The following is a 19,315-nucleotide window of genomic DNA, read 5'->3' on the forward strand; positions in this document are numbered from 1 at the left end:
AAAGCACATCAAAGTGCAAGTAGATAAATAGGTACCACTCTGGTGGAAAGGTAAACAGCGTTTCCGTGTGCTGCTCTGGCTCGCCAGAAGCGGCTTAGTCATGCTGGCCACATGACCCGGAAGCTGTCTGTGGACAAACGCCAGCTCCCTCAGCGAGATGAGCGTGCAACCCCAGAGTCGTTTGCGACTGGACCTAATGGTCGGGGGGGGGTACCTTTACCTTTATACTGTCCTTCATCCCAAGATCACAGGGTGGTTTATAATATAAAACCACAAAAAGACGTACTGTAATTACACATAAAAACAATTCCCACCCCCAGTTTAAAAGTCCACAGATTATTTAATTGGCCAAAGGCCTAGGAGAAGAGGAAGATTTTCACCTGGAGCCTAAAGATATGTACAAAGGTGCCAGGTGAGCTTCCCTGGGGGGAGCGTCCCACAAGCTCATGAGGCCAGGCCCACCTCTCCCCCCCCCCACTCAATGCCGTGTGTTTTGTGAAGCCTGTTGGTTGCCCTCTCATTCCCTATACAAAGTTGAAACAGATCCTTTTATTCCTCTGTGGCCATGCAAGAGGTTTAATCCTGGCATGTTGGTGGTGCCTCGAGCTGAGGGCAAAGGTTGGCACTTTTTGATGCTCTGTTCTCATTTTCAGTTTAGCATACCCTCCAACATTTCTCCAATAAAAATAGTGGCATCCTATTCCATCATCATTTTACTATTTATACCCCACTCATCTGACTGTGTTGCCCTAACATATATAAAAAACATAATAAAAGACTGAACTTTTTTAAAACAAACATATAAACATACATACAAACAAACAAACAAACAAACAAACAAACCCTATACAGGGCTGCCTTTAGATGGCTCAGGGGTCAGATAACTCCATACCCTCCAACATTTCTGTGATGAAAATAGGGACATCCTAAGGAAAAGCAGGACATTCCAGGATCAAATAAGATACCAGGACGGCTTCTATAAATCTGGCACATCCCTGGGAAATAGGTACACCTGGAGGGTCTGGTTTAGTCCAGTTTCAGGTTAGAGATCAACATCCTTCCATGGAAGATTAAACACAGGACTGTCTAAATGATCGTCTTTCCCTTGAAATTCAAGCAGCACACAAGCAAAAGCCTCACCTGTGCAAAAGATGACACCACTTCACAATGCCCACCCCCCGGTAGATTTCTGGGAGCTGTTGTCGCATCCCGGGGCAAAGTTCGCTACCAGGAGCATCTACTTCTGGGTTAGTGGAGCTCGTTACCCGAAGCGCTCGTAAGGAGGACAGTTCGTAACCTGAGGTTCCACTGTATAGTGTAAATGGCCAAAGTCAAGCAATTAAGACTCCCTTTGCTAGAATGGGAAGAAGCCGCCTTCTAATTCAATGTTCTCCAACCTGGTGCCTCCCAAATGCTTTCTACTGCAGCTCTCATCAGCTCCAGCTCCAGGGATGATGAGGAGTCACCACCCAACAGCACTGACAGTGTGGTGTAAGGGTTACAGGGCTGGAGCCATAAAACTCACTGAGTGACCTTGAGACAATCAGAGCCCAGCGTACCTCACAGGGCTGCTGCAAGAATAAAATGGGGAGGGGGAGAGCCAAGGGGCTTCTTGGACAAAAGGGGAGATAGAGATTTAAAAACATACCATGTAAGTGAACAAATCAGGGGGGCCACCAGTTCCCCATTCATGCTGTGGGTCCACAGATTTCACATCTGTTAGGGTTGCCAGGAAAACCCAGACATGGCATCTTTGGGAGGGCCAACATGCCCAGTTGGGCAGATTTTTACATTTTAAAGGAAATGTCTGGATTTGGGGGTTGGGGGGGGGGCTTGGGCTCAGGCAGCTCAGCCCTCCCCAGCACCTCTTTCACCGCTTGGGCTGGCAGTGACTTGGACTGTCCTCTTTTTAGCACTTCAAGATATGGCAGCCCATCTGCCATCCATGCTCTTCAGCTGGAGAATGGACCTAGGAACCTTATATCTATATGAATAGAACTGTAGGGTTGGAACTCAAGGGTCATCTAGTCCAACCCCTGCAGTGCAGGAATCACAACTAAAGAATCCCTGACAGATGGCCATCTAACCTTGAAAACCATGAAAAAGAGCCCCACAAGCAGAAAAGTAGCACAGCAGGATAAGGACTGTACTGGGCTTTCTTTTCCCCCATTATTGGTTTGTTTTTGTTTTTATCTTAAATACATTTTTATTATGTATTTTGTGTTTTTTATATTGTAATTTTATGCTGTGAACTGAGATTTATGGATGAAGGGTGGTATACAAAATTTAATAATAATAATAATAATAATAATAATAATAATAATAATAATAATAATAATTTACTAGCTTTCAATCTGCTGTGCATTTCCCTCTGCCAACAATCAAGGGGATTTTTGATTTATTTTTTTAAATGTGGCCCATCACTTCCTGTCCTCTCTCTCACCCGAGGATTCTGCCATCATATTCTGCCATACACAATCCTGGATCTGGCCTTTTATCTGAAGCCACCAGGGAAACTGAGGAGGAAAATCAGGCAGGGTGATTGGTAGTGGAAAATACAGAGAGGATTGGGGAGGAAAGAAAAGAGACCTCTTTTGCAAATATCTATTGCAAATGTGGCCAAATGTCTTGAAAACGCAAATTTACAATGCCCAGGAGTACAAAGGAACATTTATAACTTCTGGCCAGATACTTCCACTGGGTTATTGCAGTATGGGGATCTCAAACATTCAGGCTGAACTTCTATACTCACTTGCCAGGGAATAAGTCCTATTAAGCTCAATGCAGCTTACTTCTGAGTAGTCGTGCATCAGATGGCACTGCTGTATTTTGTTATTAGGAAACCTTGAGATGGGTGGCCTCAGCATGACAGCAGAAATTTGCCTGTTTCGAAAGGGTGGGAAGGAACCTGACCCAGACATTGCTGTGATCGAGAGATGAGAGGGAGAGGAGGCCTTCTCAAAGAAAACCAGCACCACCAGGGCAACCGCCGTTGTCTGTGGGGCAACGGGAAAGAGGAAGAAACACGGGGGGGGGGGAGAAGAGTCAATAGGCAACTGTCTGGCAAAAGAGCTGGTTTGATCATAAAGGTGATGGGTTCGAAAGATAGCTTTTTCCGTAGTGGTGGCCAGATCATGGCATTCTCTTCCAGATGAGCCAATTAATATAGATTATAGAAATCTCTCCTGTCAGCTTTTGAAGTATAATCTGCAGTTTTAAACTTGCAATACTCTTGCTGTGGTTTCCTTTTTCATTTTGAACTGCTGCTCATTAATACTGTTACACAGTTAATGTATTAATATTGTCATTTTAACTACCCATTTGCAGCTACCCAATTGTTGCTTTTATTTTTGCCACTATTTTCACCAGACTCTGCTTCAAGTGGTTGTGCTTGGTTTATTTATTTAGTTTTAAGGAAGCAGGATATAAACACAGTATTTAAAGTGAAATGAACAAAACACAAGTAAACAGACTGGGCGCCTTTGAAGAGCTGCCTCCATGAGGTTCAGGGTGTAGACGGGAAAGAACAACAGCAGAGCCTGGCTATAGGATCAGCCCAAGGGACCGTCTGGTCCAGCATCTGGTTCTCACCATTGCCAGAAAATGCATATTGTGATGCCCAAAATGCCCAAAGGCACAGTGCCCAGCCCCTTGCATGGAGAGGCAGGCTGCCTCGGATGCTGGAGGGAGGAAGAGAAACTTCTTGAAGTGTCAGCTGAGTGGAGGGTGCAAGCAGCCTCTTCCCAGAGGGCTGTCCCTGAGTGACCCAAAGAGAATTAATTTGTCGCCTGCGCAAAAGAGGTGAAAGTTGTGCTCTTGTTTTCTCCCCATCCTTCCTGTGTCGGCCAGTTGGCTAAAGATACAATTTATGCCCCCCCCCGCCCCTGTCAGTGATGGATGGCACTCCAGACTTCCTGCTAGTGCTAAAGAGAGGATGGCGGCCTTTGTGGCATTTATTAGCATTTATTCAATTCCCCGGGTCAAGAAGACAATTAATGCTCACCTGCCTCGGACACGTCCACTGCTCTGCCATCCATCTTTAGAGAGCCAGGTCCTCTTTGCTAGCCAGCAGAGGCCAACGCTCAGGCTTCTCCAGGCACACATGGACTCCAGCAGCCTCTTCTCACAGTGCCCCCCCCCCACGCCCCAAGCGGTAACCAAAGAACATAAAAAGAGCCTGCTGGATCAGGCCAATGGCCAAGCTAGACCAGCACCCTCTTCTCCCTGTAGCCACCCAGATGCCTCCAGGGGAATCTCACAAGCAGGATTCACGTGCCAGAGCCCTCTCCCATCAGAAGCCAAACTGAGCAGAGTAAGCGCAAATCCATGAGGAAAGCTTTCAAAGTGGGATGAATCATCCATGGAAGAAACACAGCCTTGTGGGGTGGGGGGAGAGCTGCTGCTTTGAATGCAGGAGGTCCAGGGCCCAACCCCCCAGCATCTCCAGGGAGGGTTGGCTGGCTGGCTGGCTGTGTCACCTGGCCTAGGTGGACAAGCAGATTGGCTCAGTCCAAGGCAGCTTCCTGCATTGCTATGGGAGAAAGGAATTTTTTTAAGAAAAGAAAAAAGGGGTGGGGGTGGGGGAGAAAGCCAAGAGGAAGGAGGGAAATGACAAAAGTGCAAATCAGAAACTTGCTTGGGAGGTTGTTCATTCTGGCTGCCACATGCTTGCATGCACGAGCTCTTGCTGGCCATGGGGTCTCTGCAAGCAAAAGGAGCAGGCTGCTTCTTTACCTGCAGCCGAGAAATCGCTCTCCTTCCCTTGCCACTGTCTGCTCCAATCCCCCCTCCCTCCTTCCCTTCAAAACAGAGGGAGAAAAATCAGCACAAAATAAAATTGAGGTCACAGCCTTTTGTCACATTTATTATCTATATCTATCTATCATCTATATCTATCTATCATCTATCTATCTATCTATCTATCTATCTATCTATCTATCTATCTATCTATCTATCTATCATCTATCTATCTATCTATCTATCTATCTATCTATCTCTAGCTATCATCTATCTATCTATCTATCTATCTATCTATCTATCTATCTATCTATCTATCATCTATCTCTCTCTCTCTGTCTATCTATCTATCTATCATCTATCTATCTCTCCCCCTCCCTCTCGCTGAGTGGGTTAAACACTTACCCCCCCCATCTGCCCCCCTGCCTCCTCACAATTCCTTTCAACTCCCAGTTGGCTTTCTTGGCAATTTTCCACCAGCAATAGCATTCATTCTCTCTCTCTCTCTGGCATTGGCTGTGCTGCAAAACAAATATCTCTTGGTTGGTCCCTGTTGCATCCCTGGGCTCATCAGATAAGCGCTGGAGCTGCTGAATCGACAGATTTGGATCCCTTCAAACATGCAGTGAAGTACACACTGGCATTCCCTCTGCCCCCCCCCTCCTTCAGTTCAGGCTGAAACTGGAGACCAGTGTCCTTGTCCTTCTGCGCTGCCAGCTCAGGCTGCAGAAGAGGCGCCTGGTCTGGCTCATGCCAGCAGTGCAGCCAGCCAGGGGCCCATCAAGGCCAGCATCCTGTTCTCACAGTGGCTGACCAGATGCTTGTGGGAAACCAGCAAGTGCTCTTCCCCTCCTCCTGTGGTTTTCTGAAACTGCTATCCAGAAGCATTGCTTCCTCCAACTGTGAAGGAAGAACAGAGCCATCCTGGCTCCTACCCATCGATAGCCCTCTCCTCCTCTGTGAATTTGTCTAGTCCTCTTTTAAAGCCATCCACATTGGCAGCCATCACTGTCTCCTGTGGCAGTGAGTTCCATAGACTAACTATGCTTTGTGTGAAGAAGTATTTTCTATTATCTGTCCTGAACCTTCCAGCAGTCACCTTCATTGGGTGTCCCCATATTGTTGTTGTTGTTGTTGTTGGGGGGGGGGCTCTTCTCTGTACACTTTTTCCACACATAATTTTACACACTTCTATTGTGTCACTCACATTTTCAGCAAACCAAAAAGCCTGAGACACTGCCACCTTTCCTCCCCAGGAAGCCTCCTCTGTTCCTTGTGGTTTCTCTTTCTCTCTTGGTTTTCTTGTGATATTTGAGCTCAGAGTTGCCCCACGCCAGCTGCGTTGCTCCTCTTCCACTGAGAGACAGTTTGCCTCTGAATTACAAGCCAAGAGGATCTGCTTTAATTCTGCTGCAGCCGTCCTTTCACCCAAAGGGAAAAGAAAAATGTGTGTGTGTGTGTGTGTGTGTGTGTGTGTGTGTGTGCAGGAGTGGGGTGAGGAGCGACCATCATACTCTGTCCACATGGCAGATGAGACCACAGCCCCCCCCCCAAAATCAGCTGACGGGGTGAATTTATGGCAGAGGTGAGGTTTGAACCAGATCCTTTTGCTTTGGAGTTCAGTCTCTTAGCCGCTCTGCCATGGGCATAGCCAGGACTGAGGGGGTGGGCAGAACTGAGCTACCTGCAACACAATTGGTCAGCTGGTTAAGCGTTTTTATTTATTTCCCTGGTTTTTTTGGGGGGGAGCTGCCCTCTAGCCCCCTCTTGGCTACACCCATGCACCCTGCTACTCCAACTCTCTCTTGTAAATATAACATTTAATAGAATAGCTCTGCTCTTTCAAAGTAGAGGGTTTACCAATTGTGCCAAACGCAAGCTGCTAACCAGATCATCCTGAGCCGTTGCGAGCAGATCTTACAAGGCCTCTTTAGAGGGATTATAATTTACAAAAGCAAAAGAAAGCTAGATGTGTACTTTTCAGCCTTTAAGCTTGGCACTATGGAACCCGCTAGTTTTTACACGGAATAAAATGCAGATGAATATGGGTATGAAAAATAGGAGCCCTGTTTTAACTTGGTTGTGCTTACATTGTGGGTCAAGGAGTGAGCTATGGGGTGGCAGAACACCTGCTTTGGGTGCAGAAGGTCCCAGGTTCAATCCCCCAGCATCTCTGGGTATGACTGGGAGAGACCTCCTGCCTGAAACCACACAGAGCCGCTGCCAGTCAGTGTGGACAGTATGGAGCTAGATGGACACAATGGTCTGATTCAATATAAGGCAGATTCCTATATTCTTACCTACTAAGACTGCAGTCCTAACCTAATCTAAACTTGGAATAAGTCCCATTAAATTCCATGCAGCTTACTTCTGAGTAGGTAGATGTTGGTTAGGTTAGCAGCTTCAAGGCTCATTCACACTAGAAAGCATGGGGGGAGGGGTGTCCAAGCAGCTTTCCAGTTGTCCAGCACTTTCTAGGTTTGACCTGTTTCCCCCTTGCTTCACTCCTTTCCAGGGAAAGCCCCCTCTTTAGCTTTAAACTGGAACAAACAACAACCCACCAATTGAAAATACAAGATAGAATGGGAGCCCAGGGTATTTTGCTGCTTTAGGTGAAGGGCAAGTGGTGCCCCTCCTCCCTGGCACCAGGCATGCCTGGCACCCGCCTTCTCTGGCACCCACAGGCTTTCCTCCCTGTGTCCCCTCCCCCCTGAGCTCGTGGAACAGGCTATGGTGTGTGTTGGGCTGAGGCTTGTTTAGTGCCCACAACAGTTTCTCAGATTTGCAGATGTGCCCGTGGAGCTGTCTGCAAAAGTTGGCAGTCCCTGAGAATCCCATACAATTGGGAGAAGTCTCCCACATCAACACCCGTGAAGGATGATATTCTCTGCTGTGCCCTGAGGGAGAAACTGAGCAGAGGGTGCTTAGGGGGCGGAAGGAGACTGCTGCCTCCCTCTGACAAAGGATGGGGCTGGTCCTAGAAATGGATGAATGCATGGATGAATACAGAACAACAGAGCAGAAAGGGAACCAATGAAAGCCCAGTAAAATGTAAGAAATGGGGATAAAGAAGTGGCCTAATCCTGTGGCATTGTCATGCTGAAAACACAGCAGCAAATACCAATTCTATTCCCTGGATTGATTTCCACCTGAAGCATGGCATGAATGTGCAATTTCTGCTCATGTGCCCATCTGAATTCCCAGAATTCTCTACACTCACCTGTCGTTCAGGTACAGGCAGCCCCCCCCCTGGGGGTCCCATGCTTGGTTGCAAGCCCTCTTCAGGTGTTCTGAAATTCAGCTTGCAAAGAGAGGGAGCAGGGCCACGGACACCAGCCCTGCCCCCAAAGGCCATATCTGGATCCTTCAGGGGAAGGACTGGAAGGCAGCTCAGCTGAATTCACTTTGTCTCCCTGCCATGATTGGGAACACTTGCGTAACTGGGGTTCCTGCACATTCAGCGGAATACATACATTGAGAACCTCCCTTTAGACCTTCCTACTTAATAGAGGGAGGCTGGGGATGAAGCCATACTGTGGGACGCTTGGTGTGTGGGGGATGCTTGGTGCTGAATTCAGGATTTAATTCCTCCTCCCCTCTGTTTGTCTCTCCCTTTCCTCCTGGGCCAATTTATGGGATCTATTTTTAATGTGAGCCCTTGAAAGGACACAGACCAATTTAACTGCTCCTAGTCACCCCAAGACCCGAGATGGAGTGGAATGCAAAATGAGCCCATTAAGAGCACTGAGTCAGTCAAGATAAAGGGGTGGGATGGGGGGGACATTATTATTATTTGAATTTATATACCGCCCTATACCCAGAGATCTCAGGGCGATTCACAGAATAAAATCAAAATATAAAAGCACAAAAACATAATAAAAATAAAAACAACAACCCAATAGCTCCCCCCCCCAAATAAACAAGCCTGGTGCTTAAAGGTGTATAATGACAGAACCAGGCAAACTTCCCTGGGGGGAGCATTCGACAGATGGGGAGCCACTGCAGAGAAGGCCCTGTTCTCGTGTTGCCACCCTCCAGACCTCTTGAGGAGGCGGCACACAAATAAGGGCCTCAGAAGATGATCTCAGGGTTTGTGTAGGTTCATATGGAAAGATGCAGTCCTTGAGGTATTGTGGTCCTGAGCTGTTTAAGGCTTTATAGGTCAAAACCAGCACTTCAGGGACAGAAGGCAGAGGGGCAGTCAATAATTGCAGCTGCCAAAAAAGAAATGGAAAGAGGAAATGAAGGATGGGTTGATGGAGACAGAACAAAAATGTTTGAAGAATAAGAGCCTCTTGAAGATGGAGAAGAGAAAAATGAAAGACATCCTTGGCCCATCGTGGCCAGGATTGTCACCATCAAGCATGGGAAACTAAGGAAAATTCCCCCTCCAAAGCAAGCATAGGCATTGGGAAGATTTTCTGTTTTGTTTGCTTTTCTGCTTTTACATGTTTTCATATTGCTGTTTTATTGGTTTTTACATTGTATTTTTTGCTCCAATGATATACTGCGTTGTCGTTTTCTCAGACTGTACACTGCTTAAGAGAATTTATTTTATTTTTTACTATTAACTTGCTTGTAAATACCTTTATAGAAATATATAAATAAAGCTGACAGTGTCCTTTGAAGGAGGGAGCAGAAGACAGAAGGAGATGTGGATTTGCAGAAATGGGGAGCTGAAGAAACTGTAGTCTGGGGTCAAGAGGCAGTCAGCAGCAGTTACTGTCTGCTGCACACAGAGGGAGAGTGGGCAGAGAACAGGGTGGAGCACGAAGGGTCTGTGCGGATCAGTCAGGATTCTATGATGCCCTTGGCTGTGGTTTCTGCTGTCGCCTTTGCAAGCTGGCCGCCCTATGGACACGGTGAGAGCCAGGAAGTGACCATGGCTGAAATGGACATATTGATCCAAGCTAAGCTATCAGCTCTTTGGCTGCAAGGTCTTAGCTCCGTTTTCTTGTGGCATTTGCATTCAGAATTGAGAGCAATTTTTGGCCAAGGACTTCCCAACAGCTGGAAACCGAATGCAACGCCATCCTCCACTCTGACAGCACTTTGGGAAGTCCATAGTTCGGCAACAGAGTGTCTGCTTAGCATGCAGAAGGATCCAGAGCCAGCCCCTGGTATCTCTGGGGAGGACTGGGAATGTCCCCCTGCCCAAATCTCTGGAGAGCCCCTTAGAGACAGAACTACTTACACTAAAACAACAACACCTGCTGCTATTGGCCACTCTGAGTTGGTGGGGAAGGGCAGGCTGCACATCAAAACCAATCCATAAGGAGTTTGTCCTGCCCTCCCTCCAAGAAGAGAGGGTGGTCCAGGCCCCTTTATCCTCACAACAGGCCTGCAAAGTAGGCTAAGCTGAGAAGGAGCGACTGGTCCATGGTCACCCAGTAAGACTGCATTGCTAGATTGCACTGTCCCTGGTTATTATGATCAGAGGGCCATCAAAGGCTGTTAGCCAGGAAGCCTCTGCTCTGCCTCCCCCAGTGGAGGCAGCCATGCTTCAGAATGGGGCAGGGGTTGCTCTTGGGCTCGTGTCCTCCTTGAACTAGGTGGGCCATTGGCCTGATCCTGCAGGTTCTTCTGACATTCCATTTTTAAAGCCATCCAAGTTGGTGGCCATCACTGCTTCTTGTACTTTGCTGCTGCGTATTGTGGTGATCCAGACCATGCTTGGGACAATGTGCCTTATTTCGGATCACCACTCTCTCTTAGTCACAGGACATCCCATGATCCTGGCAGATTCCCTGCCAGGTGATTTTCTGCCTCCATGACCCAGTGGACAGATGCTCCTGGCCTTCCACAAATCCCACTCATTGAATAGAAAAAGCTCCCCACTCTCCATATAGTTTATCTTCCATTCTCATGGTTGATGGCGCTTTTTTGCCCTCCACTTTGAGGTGTTTCTTTGTCCTAGTCCCCCCTGCCCCCCCATATCCTATATTCCAGGGGAAGATGTGATCATTTTCCTGCGCTTGGCTGTACCCATAACTAACAAGGCATGACCATGCAATACACAAGATCTGCTTTCCGATAGCTCTCCGCTTACTTGTCCAGAGCTCTGCTTCTGTTAGACAGTGTGGCTGTTCATGGGCATCCAACCACGGAAATCACCCAAGAGGCAGGATCCCATAACTGGAGGAGAATTTGAACGTATGCTCCAACAGGCCCTTTTTAAAGCATCCTAGTCCTGTCCGAGCAATCATTGGCTCACAGTTGTGTCCCCGCCCCCTTTAAAAAAAAGCCTTTTGAGGAGATGGAATCTTAAAAAGTTGTTAGCATGAGTCATTTAGCATTGCCCTTCTCCCTTCTAACTCCCTGGGGTCTCTGAAAGGTCATTGTTTCAGCCAAGGTCGCCAACCATTTTAGGCCTGATCTGGGCCTGATCGTCCTGCCCCCCAACACCCCTCCCCACCTTCCACCATGAGCTGCAGGAAGGGGGGAATTTGGGTTGCACCAATGGGACACACGCCCTCCAGCATTCTGAGAAAACCCCTTAACCCTGGCTTTGGTAGGTTTACGGAAAGAAAAACACACACTAACAAATAAATTTTAGAAAGGGGCGAGATTAGACGAGAACACACAAAGTATTTTTTAAAAATCGAAACTCCTTGTGCTCCGCTCCACTTCCCCATTCTTCCCACCGCCGACCCACCCACCTACAGCACCCCTGCCCTCTGCCTGCCCCCCAGAGCTATTGTGTCCTGTGGGGCTGGGCTACGGCAGCCTCTCCTCCTCCTTGCCTGTTCGCCAGCAGCTGCTGCGCAAGGGAGGAGGCCAGCCGCCACCGCCGCCATGGAGAGGCAACAGGAGCTCCCTCACAGCTGCCCCTGCCACCATTCGGGACAAGCGGCAGCTCTTCCTCCTCCCTACGTTTGGCAGCGACACTGGTGGGAGAAAGAGGGATGTTTCAGGATCAAATCAGAAGCCTGGGTGGCTTTTGTGATTCTAGGACTGTCTTTTGAAAATTGGGGCATTTGGTTGGTGTGCGCTCAGTCAACACTCAGGTACCATGGAACCAGACCACTTGCCCACACAGAGCCGTCTCCTAAGCGGCACTTGAACTTGGCGATCTGTTCCCAAAGGCGGCAGGTGGAAAGGAAGAGTCAGGGATGCCGGTTCTCTCTGGGTCTGCCCTCCGGCAAAGCCAAGTGGCACTTAGCAATGAAGAAAAGAAAAAAGAACAGCATCCTGGTTCTTATAAACCAATCCAGACTTTCAGACAGGAAGGAATCGTGACCCTGGGATGTCACAGACCACAGACTTATGATGGAAAGATCACTGCACAGTACTAATGCATCTCATAGCCAAGGCGGGGGAGGAGGTTTGTGTGTGGAATTATGGCTCAGGAGACTGGAATTTGTCTCCATTCATGTTGCTGTATCTCCAATGCCACATGGATTTCCGCAATCTATGTTTCTGGCAAATGTGGCACAAAGCTTCTAAAATCCTATCACTTTTTACCAGGCCATCCAAAGCTTCATCTAGGACCTTCATTCTTACTTAAGATAATTTGTCTTCAGCTGAAGCAGCTGAAGACAAAGCAAGGGGATGCCGTGACATCCTTTGCTGGGTGTAGCCCTTTCCTCTTTGTCCCCTGCTCCTGGGCTTGGCCACTGGGAGCCACAGGATGCTGAACCATTGGGGGTGGGGAAACTCAGGCCCAGGGCCCAAGGCAGCCCTCCAGGCCCCCTTCTCTGACCCTCAGGCTACACCCCCCTCTCCCTAGGTCACATCCTTCGCTGGTCCTGCTTCACACCCCAAGTATTTTTGTCTAGAATGATAAAATTCATATTTGTTGTGGCACCTGCTTTTGCCTCCACTACACTGGCGTGTGGCCCTTGGAAGCCTGTCCAGAAGGGAGTGTGCCCTCAGGCTGCACATTTCCCCCACTTGACAGTATGCAAAGGCACCTGCGTGGGCAACGAATGAGATATTGCATCCATCAACATCCATGAAACACCAATGAATTTTCGTCCCACCAAGGCAACTTTCCTAGCACCATAATAAGGACACCCCCCTCTCCTGCACTGCCTTAGAAACCCTGTCATTAAAAAGCTGTAACTCTGGGTGGGAGCTGGTTTGTCAATAAGAACAAAACCTGAGTTGATATAATACATTTAACTATTGCTCTTCACTACACGTATCCTTAAACCCAGGCTATGGGTGCAGCAGCAGAATGTTTAGGCATGATTTTTCTTGCTGCAAGATTACAAAGCAAAAAATAAAAAATGTGTATATTAATATATTTATAATTCAGCCTCATATTTTACCTATTACAGTAATCTCCCCCCCAAAACCCCCCCCCACACATGAACTAATCCACAATTCACATCAGTGACAAATTGTTAATACATATAACATTCTTAATAGCAATTGTTAATTGGACACCACAAACATAAATGGGGCTCACTAGACAAGTGGATATCTCTCAGAATGCCCATTCTGGATTTAACTTTTTCAGTCAACTTATCAGCTGTGACAGAAAGTTGTGTAACGTGTTCTAGGTAACTTTCTGGCTAGTGGAATGCCATTTTCCCCCCTGGTGAGCACCTATGGCTGAAGCATATGCAGATGAGGCACAAATTCAACTGGTGATGCTTATTTTGTCACTGTGTCTCTGAAATGGGGAGGTTCCAGCAGTTTGACTTCCAAATTCTGCCTGCTATCAAGCTGTCAAAGGTACAGAAACCCTGTCATTAAAAAGCTGTAACTCTGGGTGGGAGCTGGTTTATCAATAAGAACAAAACCTGAGTTGATATAATACATTTAACTATGTTTATTGGTTTTGTGAATGCAATTTCCAAGCCTCTTGGCATACCCAACTGCGGTGTCAGAACAAAATCTACCACAGAGATATCAAAATTTGCAAAAGTAGGGGGTCCATGGCTTGGCTTTTGAAAAACAAGAGGTCTGCAATACTTAGGTGATTGGGAACCACAGCTCTAGAGGACCACAGATTCCCCACCCCTGAGCTAACGTCTTAAGAGGCAGCTCTCTTTATTGTGCCATTTCAACATCCTAGAGTAGACTGCACTTCTTGTATTCCACAGCCATTGGTCCACCCACCTCTGATGCCCCAATTCAGATAGCCCCGCTGGCTTGCCTCTGACCCTTTCTTCAAGGTATTTAGCTTTTGTTCACATGCCTGCATTATTTCTATCCCCGCCCCCCACTGCACCTTGCAATTTTAGGCCTCCTCTTTCCATTCGGCTTTCCCTCTCCATTTTCTTTCTCCATTTCTTCCCTCTTGCTTCAGCACATTTCTCATCTCCATTTCACTGCATCTTCCTTTCCCTTCCTCTATCAAATCACTAACCCATGGCACCCCATGCAAGAGCAAGCGCAGCCACCTCCTGACAGGCAGACTCCCTCCCTGCCGTGCAGGACAGCGGCCAGTAAGTCCCCCGCCAGGAAGCCATGGAGCAAAGGCGAGAAAGAGGTCAGTCGGTGGGGTGTGTGAGATGAGGGCTTGCCTGGATGGAGGGATGTGAGGATGAAGACACTGCCCTATGGAGGAGGTGTTGCTGCCATTGCTGCTGCTGACCCAGATCCACATCTGCTGCCCCCCCGGGCACCCCTGGAGGCAGCTGCCTCCAACAGCCTCATGGACCTGGTTGTGGGCTTCTCATCACGGGCATCTGACCGGCCACTCTGAAAACAGGGTGCAGGACTAGAGAGGGGCCTCTGGCCTGAGTCACCTGGGCTCTCACGTTTTTATGAAGCTGACATAGATCTCTAAATCTTTCAGGTGCCACCTGGCTCTTTGCTGGCACTCTCCAAACTCCTGACAGGAGCAGCAGCAAATCCCTGTCAGATGGTAGTAAGTGAAATGAAAGTGTAATGATACACCAATTTCCATGTTGTCAAATGAGGTGCGGCTCTGAGGTTAATATGCAGGGGTTAGCGGAGAAAACTTCCAAAAGCCATGAACTAACGTGGTCAAAACTGAAGTGTGTGTACCATTGACCTTGCAGATCATGTAATGCGGTAGTAACTGGAAGTGCCACCAAATAAATTACATTATAGATACAGATGTTCTCATCAGTGGCCAGGACATCTGAGAAGATGATGTGAGAATGACTTATACTGCTTTCTTGTTGCTTGAGGTTAATGGAGTTGTATTTATGCATACCAGCATTGTCATATCTGCAGATTTGACATCGCTGCTGCCATTTTTTAGAGGCTCCTATGATTTTAATTTACTTTGTTAAACCTCTGCACTTTTTCTGCAGATCTTTACAGCGTCTAGTTTATTGTTTCATGTTTAACCTGTTACTGAAAGAGTTATTGAAATGGGTTGTTTGATATGCCAGTGATATTTCTTTTGCTATGAGTTACTGCTTATTACCTAGTTACTGTTCTATTCTTAAGCTGCCTTGGGTGCAAATTCTCCTGCAGAGAAGAAAGGGATACAAACTGAATTAGGATGCTCAATGGCTACCAGCCTTGCTGGCTCTGCTCCCCCTTCTCTGTCAGGCATTCAGGCCCCAGAAGACCAGATGCTGGGACTCAATGCGTGACGCGAGCACCACTGTGGGGCTTCCCGTGGGCATCCGGGTGGGTGAGAACCAGTGTGATGTAGTGGTTAGAGTGTCAGACTAGGACCTGGGAGACCTGGGTTCAAATCCCTACTTGGCCGTGAAGCTCCCTGGGTGAACTTGGGCCAGTCACAGCCGCTCAGCCTGACCTACTTCGCAGGGTTGCTGAGAGCATCAAACAGGGGAAGGGAGAACCTTGAGCTCTGCGGAGATAGAGCAGGATAGAAATGGTGGGAGGGGGTAAAGTAAGAAAGAATGTCCTTATGACACAAACACATTTTTTTACACCCTGGTCTGGTTTGGATGTCTTGACAAATAAAAAAGCCAGGTAAAGGTGTGTGTTGGGGAGGGGCTTTGCTGGGGAGGGGAGGGGGTCGGATGTGGCCTAGGAGGAGTTTCAAGGGCCAAATAGAAAGATCGGGGTGTGGTGTCACATTTGGTCCTCAGGCATCAGGCTCACCAGCCCTGACATAGTGTGTTATACTCTCCCCAGAAACAATCCCCCCAGCAATCCCAATGTTTCTGACCCCCCCCCCCCCCCGAAGTGAGGCTATAGGAACCTGGGAAGCTGTCTTATACTGAGTCAGGCCTTTGATGCATCTAGCTCCATACTGCCTGCACAGGCTGGCAGTGGCCCTCCAGGGTTCCAGACAAGGTTCTTCCCTAGCCCTACCTGGAGATGCCCCTGGGAAGGGAACCTGGAACTATTTTGCATGCTAAGCAGGTGCTCTACCTCTGAGCTACAGCCCTACAGCAATCAGTATTGATATGCAAACAGCATGCAGATCTGTGCCATACCTACTGATGCCCCTGTAGCACAGGCTTCAACCCTGCCCAAGGGAGAAGAGACAAGCAGGTGGCTGTTGCTTTGCATCCTCTGCAAAGACAGGTCAGGAAGGATGAAGCCGACAGACGTCCAAGTCAGATTCATTCCTCACTGTTACATAAAGATGAAGTGAATCTGCTGGCGTCGCTTATTCTGGAAAGGAGGCAGCCCAGGGTGTGGGCCTGTGCACAAAGGTCAAAAAAGGGGTGACTTGTGGACCATCAGATCTGTAAACCTTTCTCTGGAGCCAACTGCTTTTGACACTTCCCACCAAGATAAAGACATACCTCTAAACAGAGAGATTTCAAAAGCAAGACACCCTCTTTTCTAGACAGTTTTTTTTAATATATATATATACTGCAGAATATGTGGGCTATTTTGAGCTGCTCAATACTTTTTTCCTGATGAAATTTTATGTATGACTCCAAAGCTGGCATACTTCTATTCCAACATTATAAGAGCATGATGAAAAGAAGCCTTGGACATTTCTGATGTGAGATCTGCTGAATGTGAAGAGGGCTGAACCCTGGAAAGGGCAAAAGACTGGAGAAAAGAACAATTGATGATCAAATGCTGTTAAAGGCATGGGAGCAAGGGCCAGGGAAATAGTTGGCAACCCTAGCCAGGAAATAACCAGCCCTTCACATACAAGCCCCACTGTTTTTCACAGGGTCAGAATAGTAGATCCAGTCCATCAAGACCCTGACTGTTAGGGCAGCTGCATTACCCAGCGGCTTGGGTGCTGTTCTGCCAATCCTCAAGTCTCTGGGATTTCACATGAGCATCCCTGAACATTCTGGAGAAGAAGGAAAGTGAGGCCAGAGAATAAAATAAAAAATAATTTCTTTGGAAGTTGCAAAACAGGAGGGCCTTAGCTATCCTGCCCCACTCTGTAGCCATGAGAGGTATCATCTCTCTTTCTCTCTCTGCAAACTATTCCTGAGTTATTTCTCCATTTACAGGCATTTTCTGTGGAGCTGATGACCATACTCCCAACTGGTAATTGGCATGTAGAGATGTTTGGCTGTATAGAAGAAGTGGTGTTGGAGGGGGGGCGGGGGGGAGGAGGATATACACGCCAAGATTTCTGCCTGGACAACAGTCTGGGAGAAAAAGAAATGCTTCCTACCACCTGAGCCAATGGTCCCCACATCATTTGGGGCCACCACCACTCTGGTTCCATCACTCATCCCCAGAGCCCCCTGCCCTGCTCTACAAAAACCATTATTGAGAATAGAAGTTTGCACAATCTACAAAGGAAGAAAACAGCACAGTGAAATTCAAAACAGGAAGAATGAATTGCACATTTATCCAGCTGAAACTAGTGTAATTTGTTGAACAAAACTGATGAGCTTGATCCAGGGATACCAGCTTTTCAAAATCCGATAGCCATTTACACCGCCAGTGCCCCCTGCTGCCCCTTTGCCTCTTAGCCCTAAGTAATCCCATAACCTGTGGGAACCACTGATCTAAACCCAGGATGGTCCTGAAGCTGCAAACCTTGTCTGCTCCATTTTTGCCCCCTCTCCCAACTTGGGAAAAGGATTTGTAATTGATGCATTCTGTATGCTGTGTTTTGGGATTATACAGACATTTACTACCAGACATTTGCAGTGACATCAGAGTGGTTCAGAGTGAAAAGGCAGACAGGGCTCCTGAGCCTAGAACAGTTGTGCAGGAGGAATAATTTTGGCTGGGATATCTCATCCCACCACAGCGCTGGGGTGGCAAAAGCTGTCATGAGCCAAAACTCCTTCTTCCTACATGACATTCATGACAAAATTCCTATCCTCCCAAAGCATGTGCTCATAAAATTCTTACTCATTCTCAAAGGTTTTACAAATGTGGCTTGGGGGTGATGAATTGGATTGAGAATAGGCTTTTGACCCTCACCATTTTGCCCCGGAGCGTGATCTGAAGGAAAGCAAGGCCGCACCTTCACTGAAGGGAACGTGGCCTAAATCTGCTTAACACCAGGATCCTACACAGCTCTGCTTGTTTCTTTCTGCACGCAAAGCCCAGAGCAACAGAAGACGGAAAGAGAACAGAAACATCTGCTCTGGCTACTCTTCTTCTTCTTCTTCTTCTTCTTCTTCTTCTTCTTCTTCTTCTTCTTCTTCTTCTGTTTGCTATTTTAAAGCCCAGGGCTAGAGGCAAAATTGCTCCTTCTGGTAATAACTGCTTAGAGAAAGAAAAGCGGGTTGCTATCTGGGATCAGGGCCACCACTTTCAAACCACTTCAAGACTACTTCCAAAAAGGCATCACAGGAGATGTCTCTGAAGGAGCTTGCATGGGGGGGGAGTGTATGTGTGATGCTCTATGCAGTAATCTAATGGATTGTATGTTCGTTTTCCACTCTCATCTAGGGAAGGAAGAGGAAGGACCACAGTTTGATGGCACACTTTTGGCAGGCTGAGCTGGGAAGGGCCTTCAGACAGGAGGTTCTCCTCGGCTGTGCTGAAAGTATCCAAGTAATGGACTGTGTCTAGGGAAAGTGGTAGGATCTACATTTATTGATTATGGAGTTTTGCTCCATGGAAAAATATTTGCATCAAAGCTCCCCCCCCCATGTTTTCTTTAATTAGGTAGATATTGTTTCAGCAAGAATTGGATAGCAGGTGGGATGCCTGATCAGCACTGGGCACTTCCCTAAAAACACAGCACACAGCAAATTTGCTGTTCCTGTCACATACAAACTGAACTGAATGAGAAGAAGCCCTGGAGCTCTGAGAGAAACTCAGAAGCAGATTTTTGCTTGGGATGGGGCTGCCCAAGGTGTTTTGCTGCCTGGGGAGAAGTGCAAGGTGGCACCATGACCTTCCCACATATAGAAACTGACCGCACTGGCAAGTGAATCTCATTTTAATATTGATAACGGGACTGCAACATCCAGCGACCTCCGTCGCTCCTGTGGGCAGCAGGCTAGCTATTGGATTGAGGGACAGGTCATGAATCTCCCTCTTGGTCCTCTAGGAGAAGGATGGAGCCACAGTGCTTAGGAGGCACAGCCAGGGGGCTGCCTTCACTTTCCCCATCACCTGATACCTGAGATGCTGATCTCACCTTGCCTCAGAGCAGAGCCAGCCCTGACTTACACAGGCAGATTGTTCCAGTGCATGGCTCGTGGGGTGCAAGAGGCAGCTGGCTCTGCCATTCTGCATCTGGTTCCAGTTGGTGGACCTCAGGAAAACATAAGAAGAGCCAGGTTGG

General features: G+C 47.7%; 2 protein-coding genes across 8 annotated transcripts in view; one reads left to right on the plus strand and one right to left on the minus strand.

The window, feature by feature from the left end:
- Nucleotides 1–19,315, plus strand: part of HMG20A (high mobility group 20A) — a 725,026-nt gene that overhangs the window by 397,776 nt on the left and 307,935 nt on the right. The window lies entirely within an intron of this gene.
- Nucleotides 1–19,315, minus strand: part of LINGO1 (leucine rich repeat and Ig domain containing 1) — a 659,586-nt gene that overhangs the window by 47,165 nt on the left and 593,106 nt on the right. Inside the window, exon 1 of one of the 6 annotated variants that reach the window (XM_083460727.1) lies at nucleotides 4,004–4,138. The exons of the other annotated variants lie outside the window; for them this stretch is intronic. Within the exon in view, the coding sequence (XP_083316853.1) occupies nucleotides 4,004–4,033 (30 nt within the window). The 5' untranslated portion in view covers nucleotides 4,034–4,138. Of the gene's footprint in view, nucleotides 1–4,003; nucleotides 4,139–19,315 lie in introns of those variants that run through there. 6 annotated transcript variants of the gene reach the window in all.

The sequence above is a fragment of the Podarcis liolepis genome (genome assembly GCF_965112155.1).
Source record: "Podarcis liolepis genome assembly, chromosome: 9".
Taxonomy (NCBI): domain Eukaryota; kingdom Metazoa; phylum Chordata; class Lepidosauria; order Squamata; family Lacertidae; genus Podarcis; species Podarcis liolepis.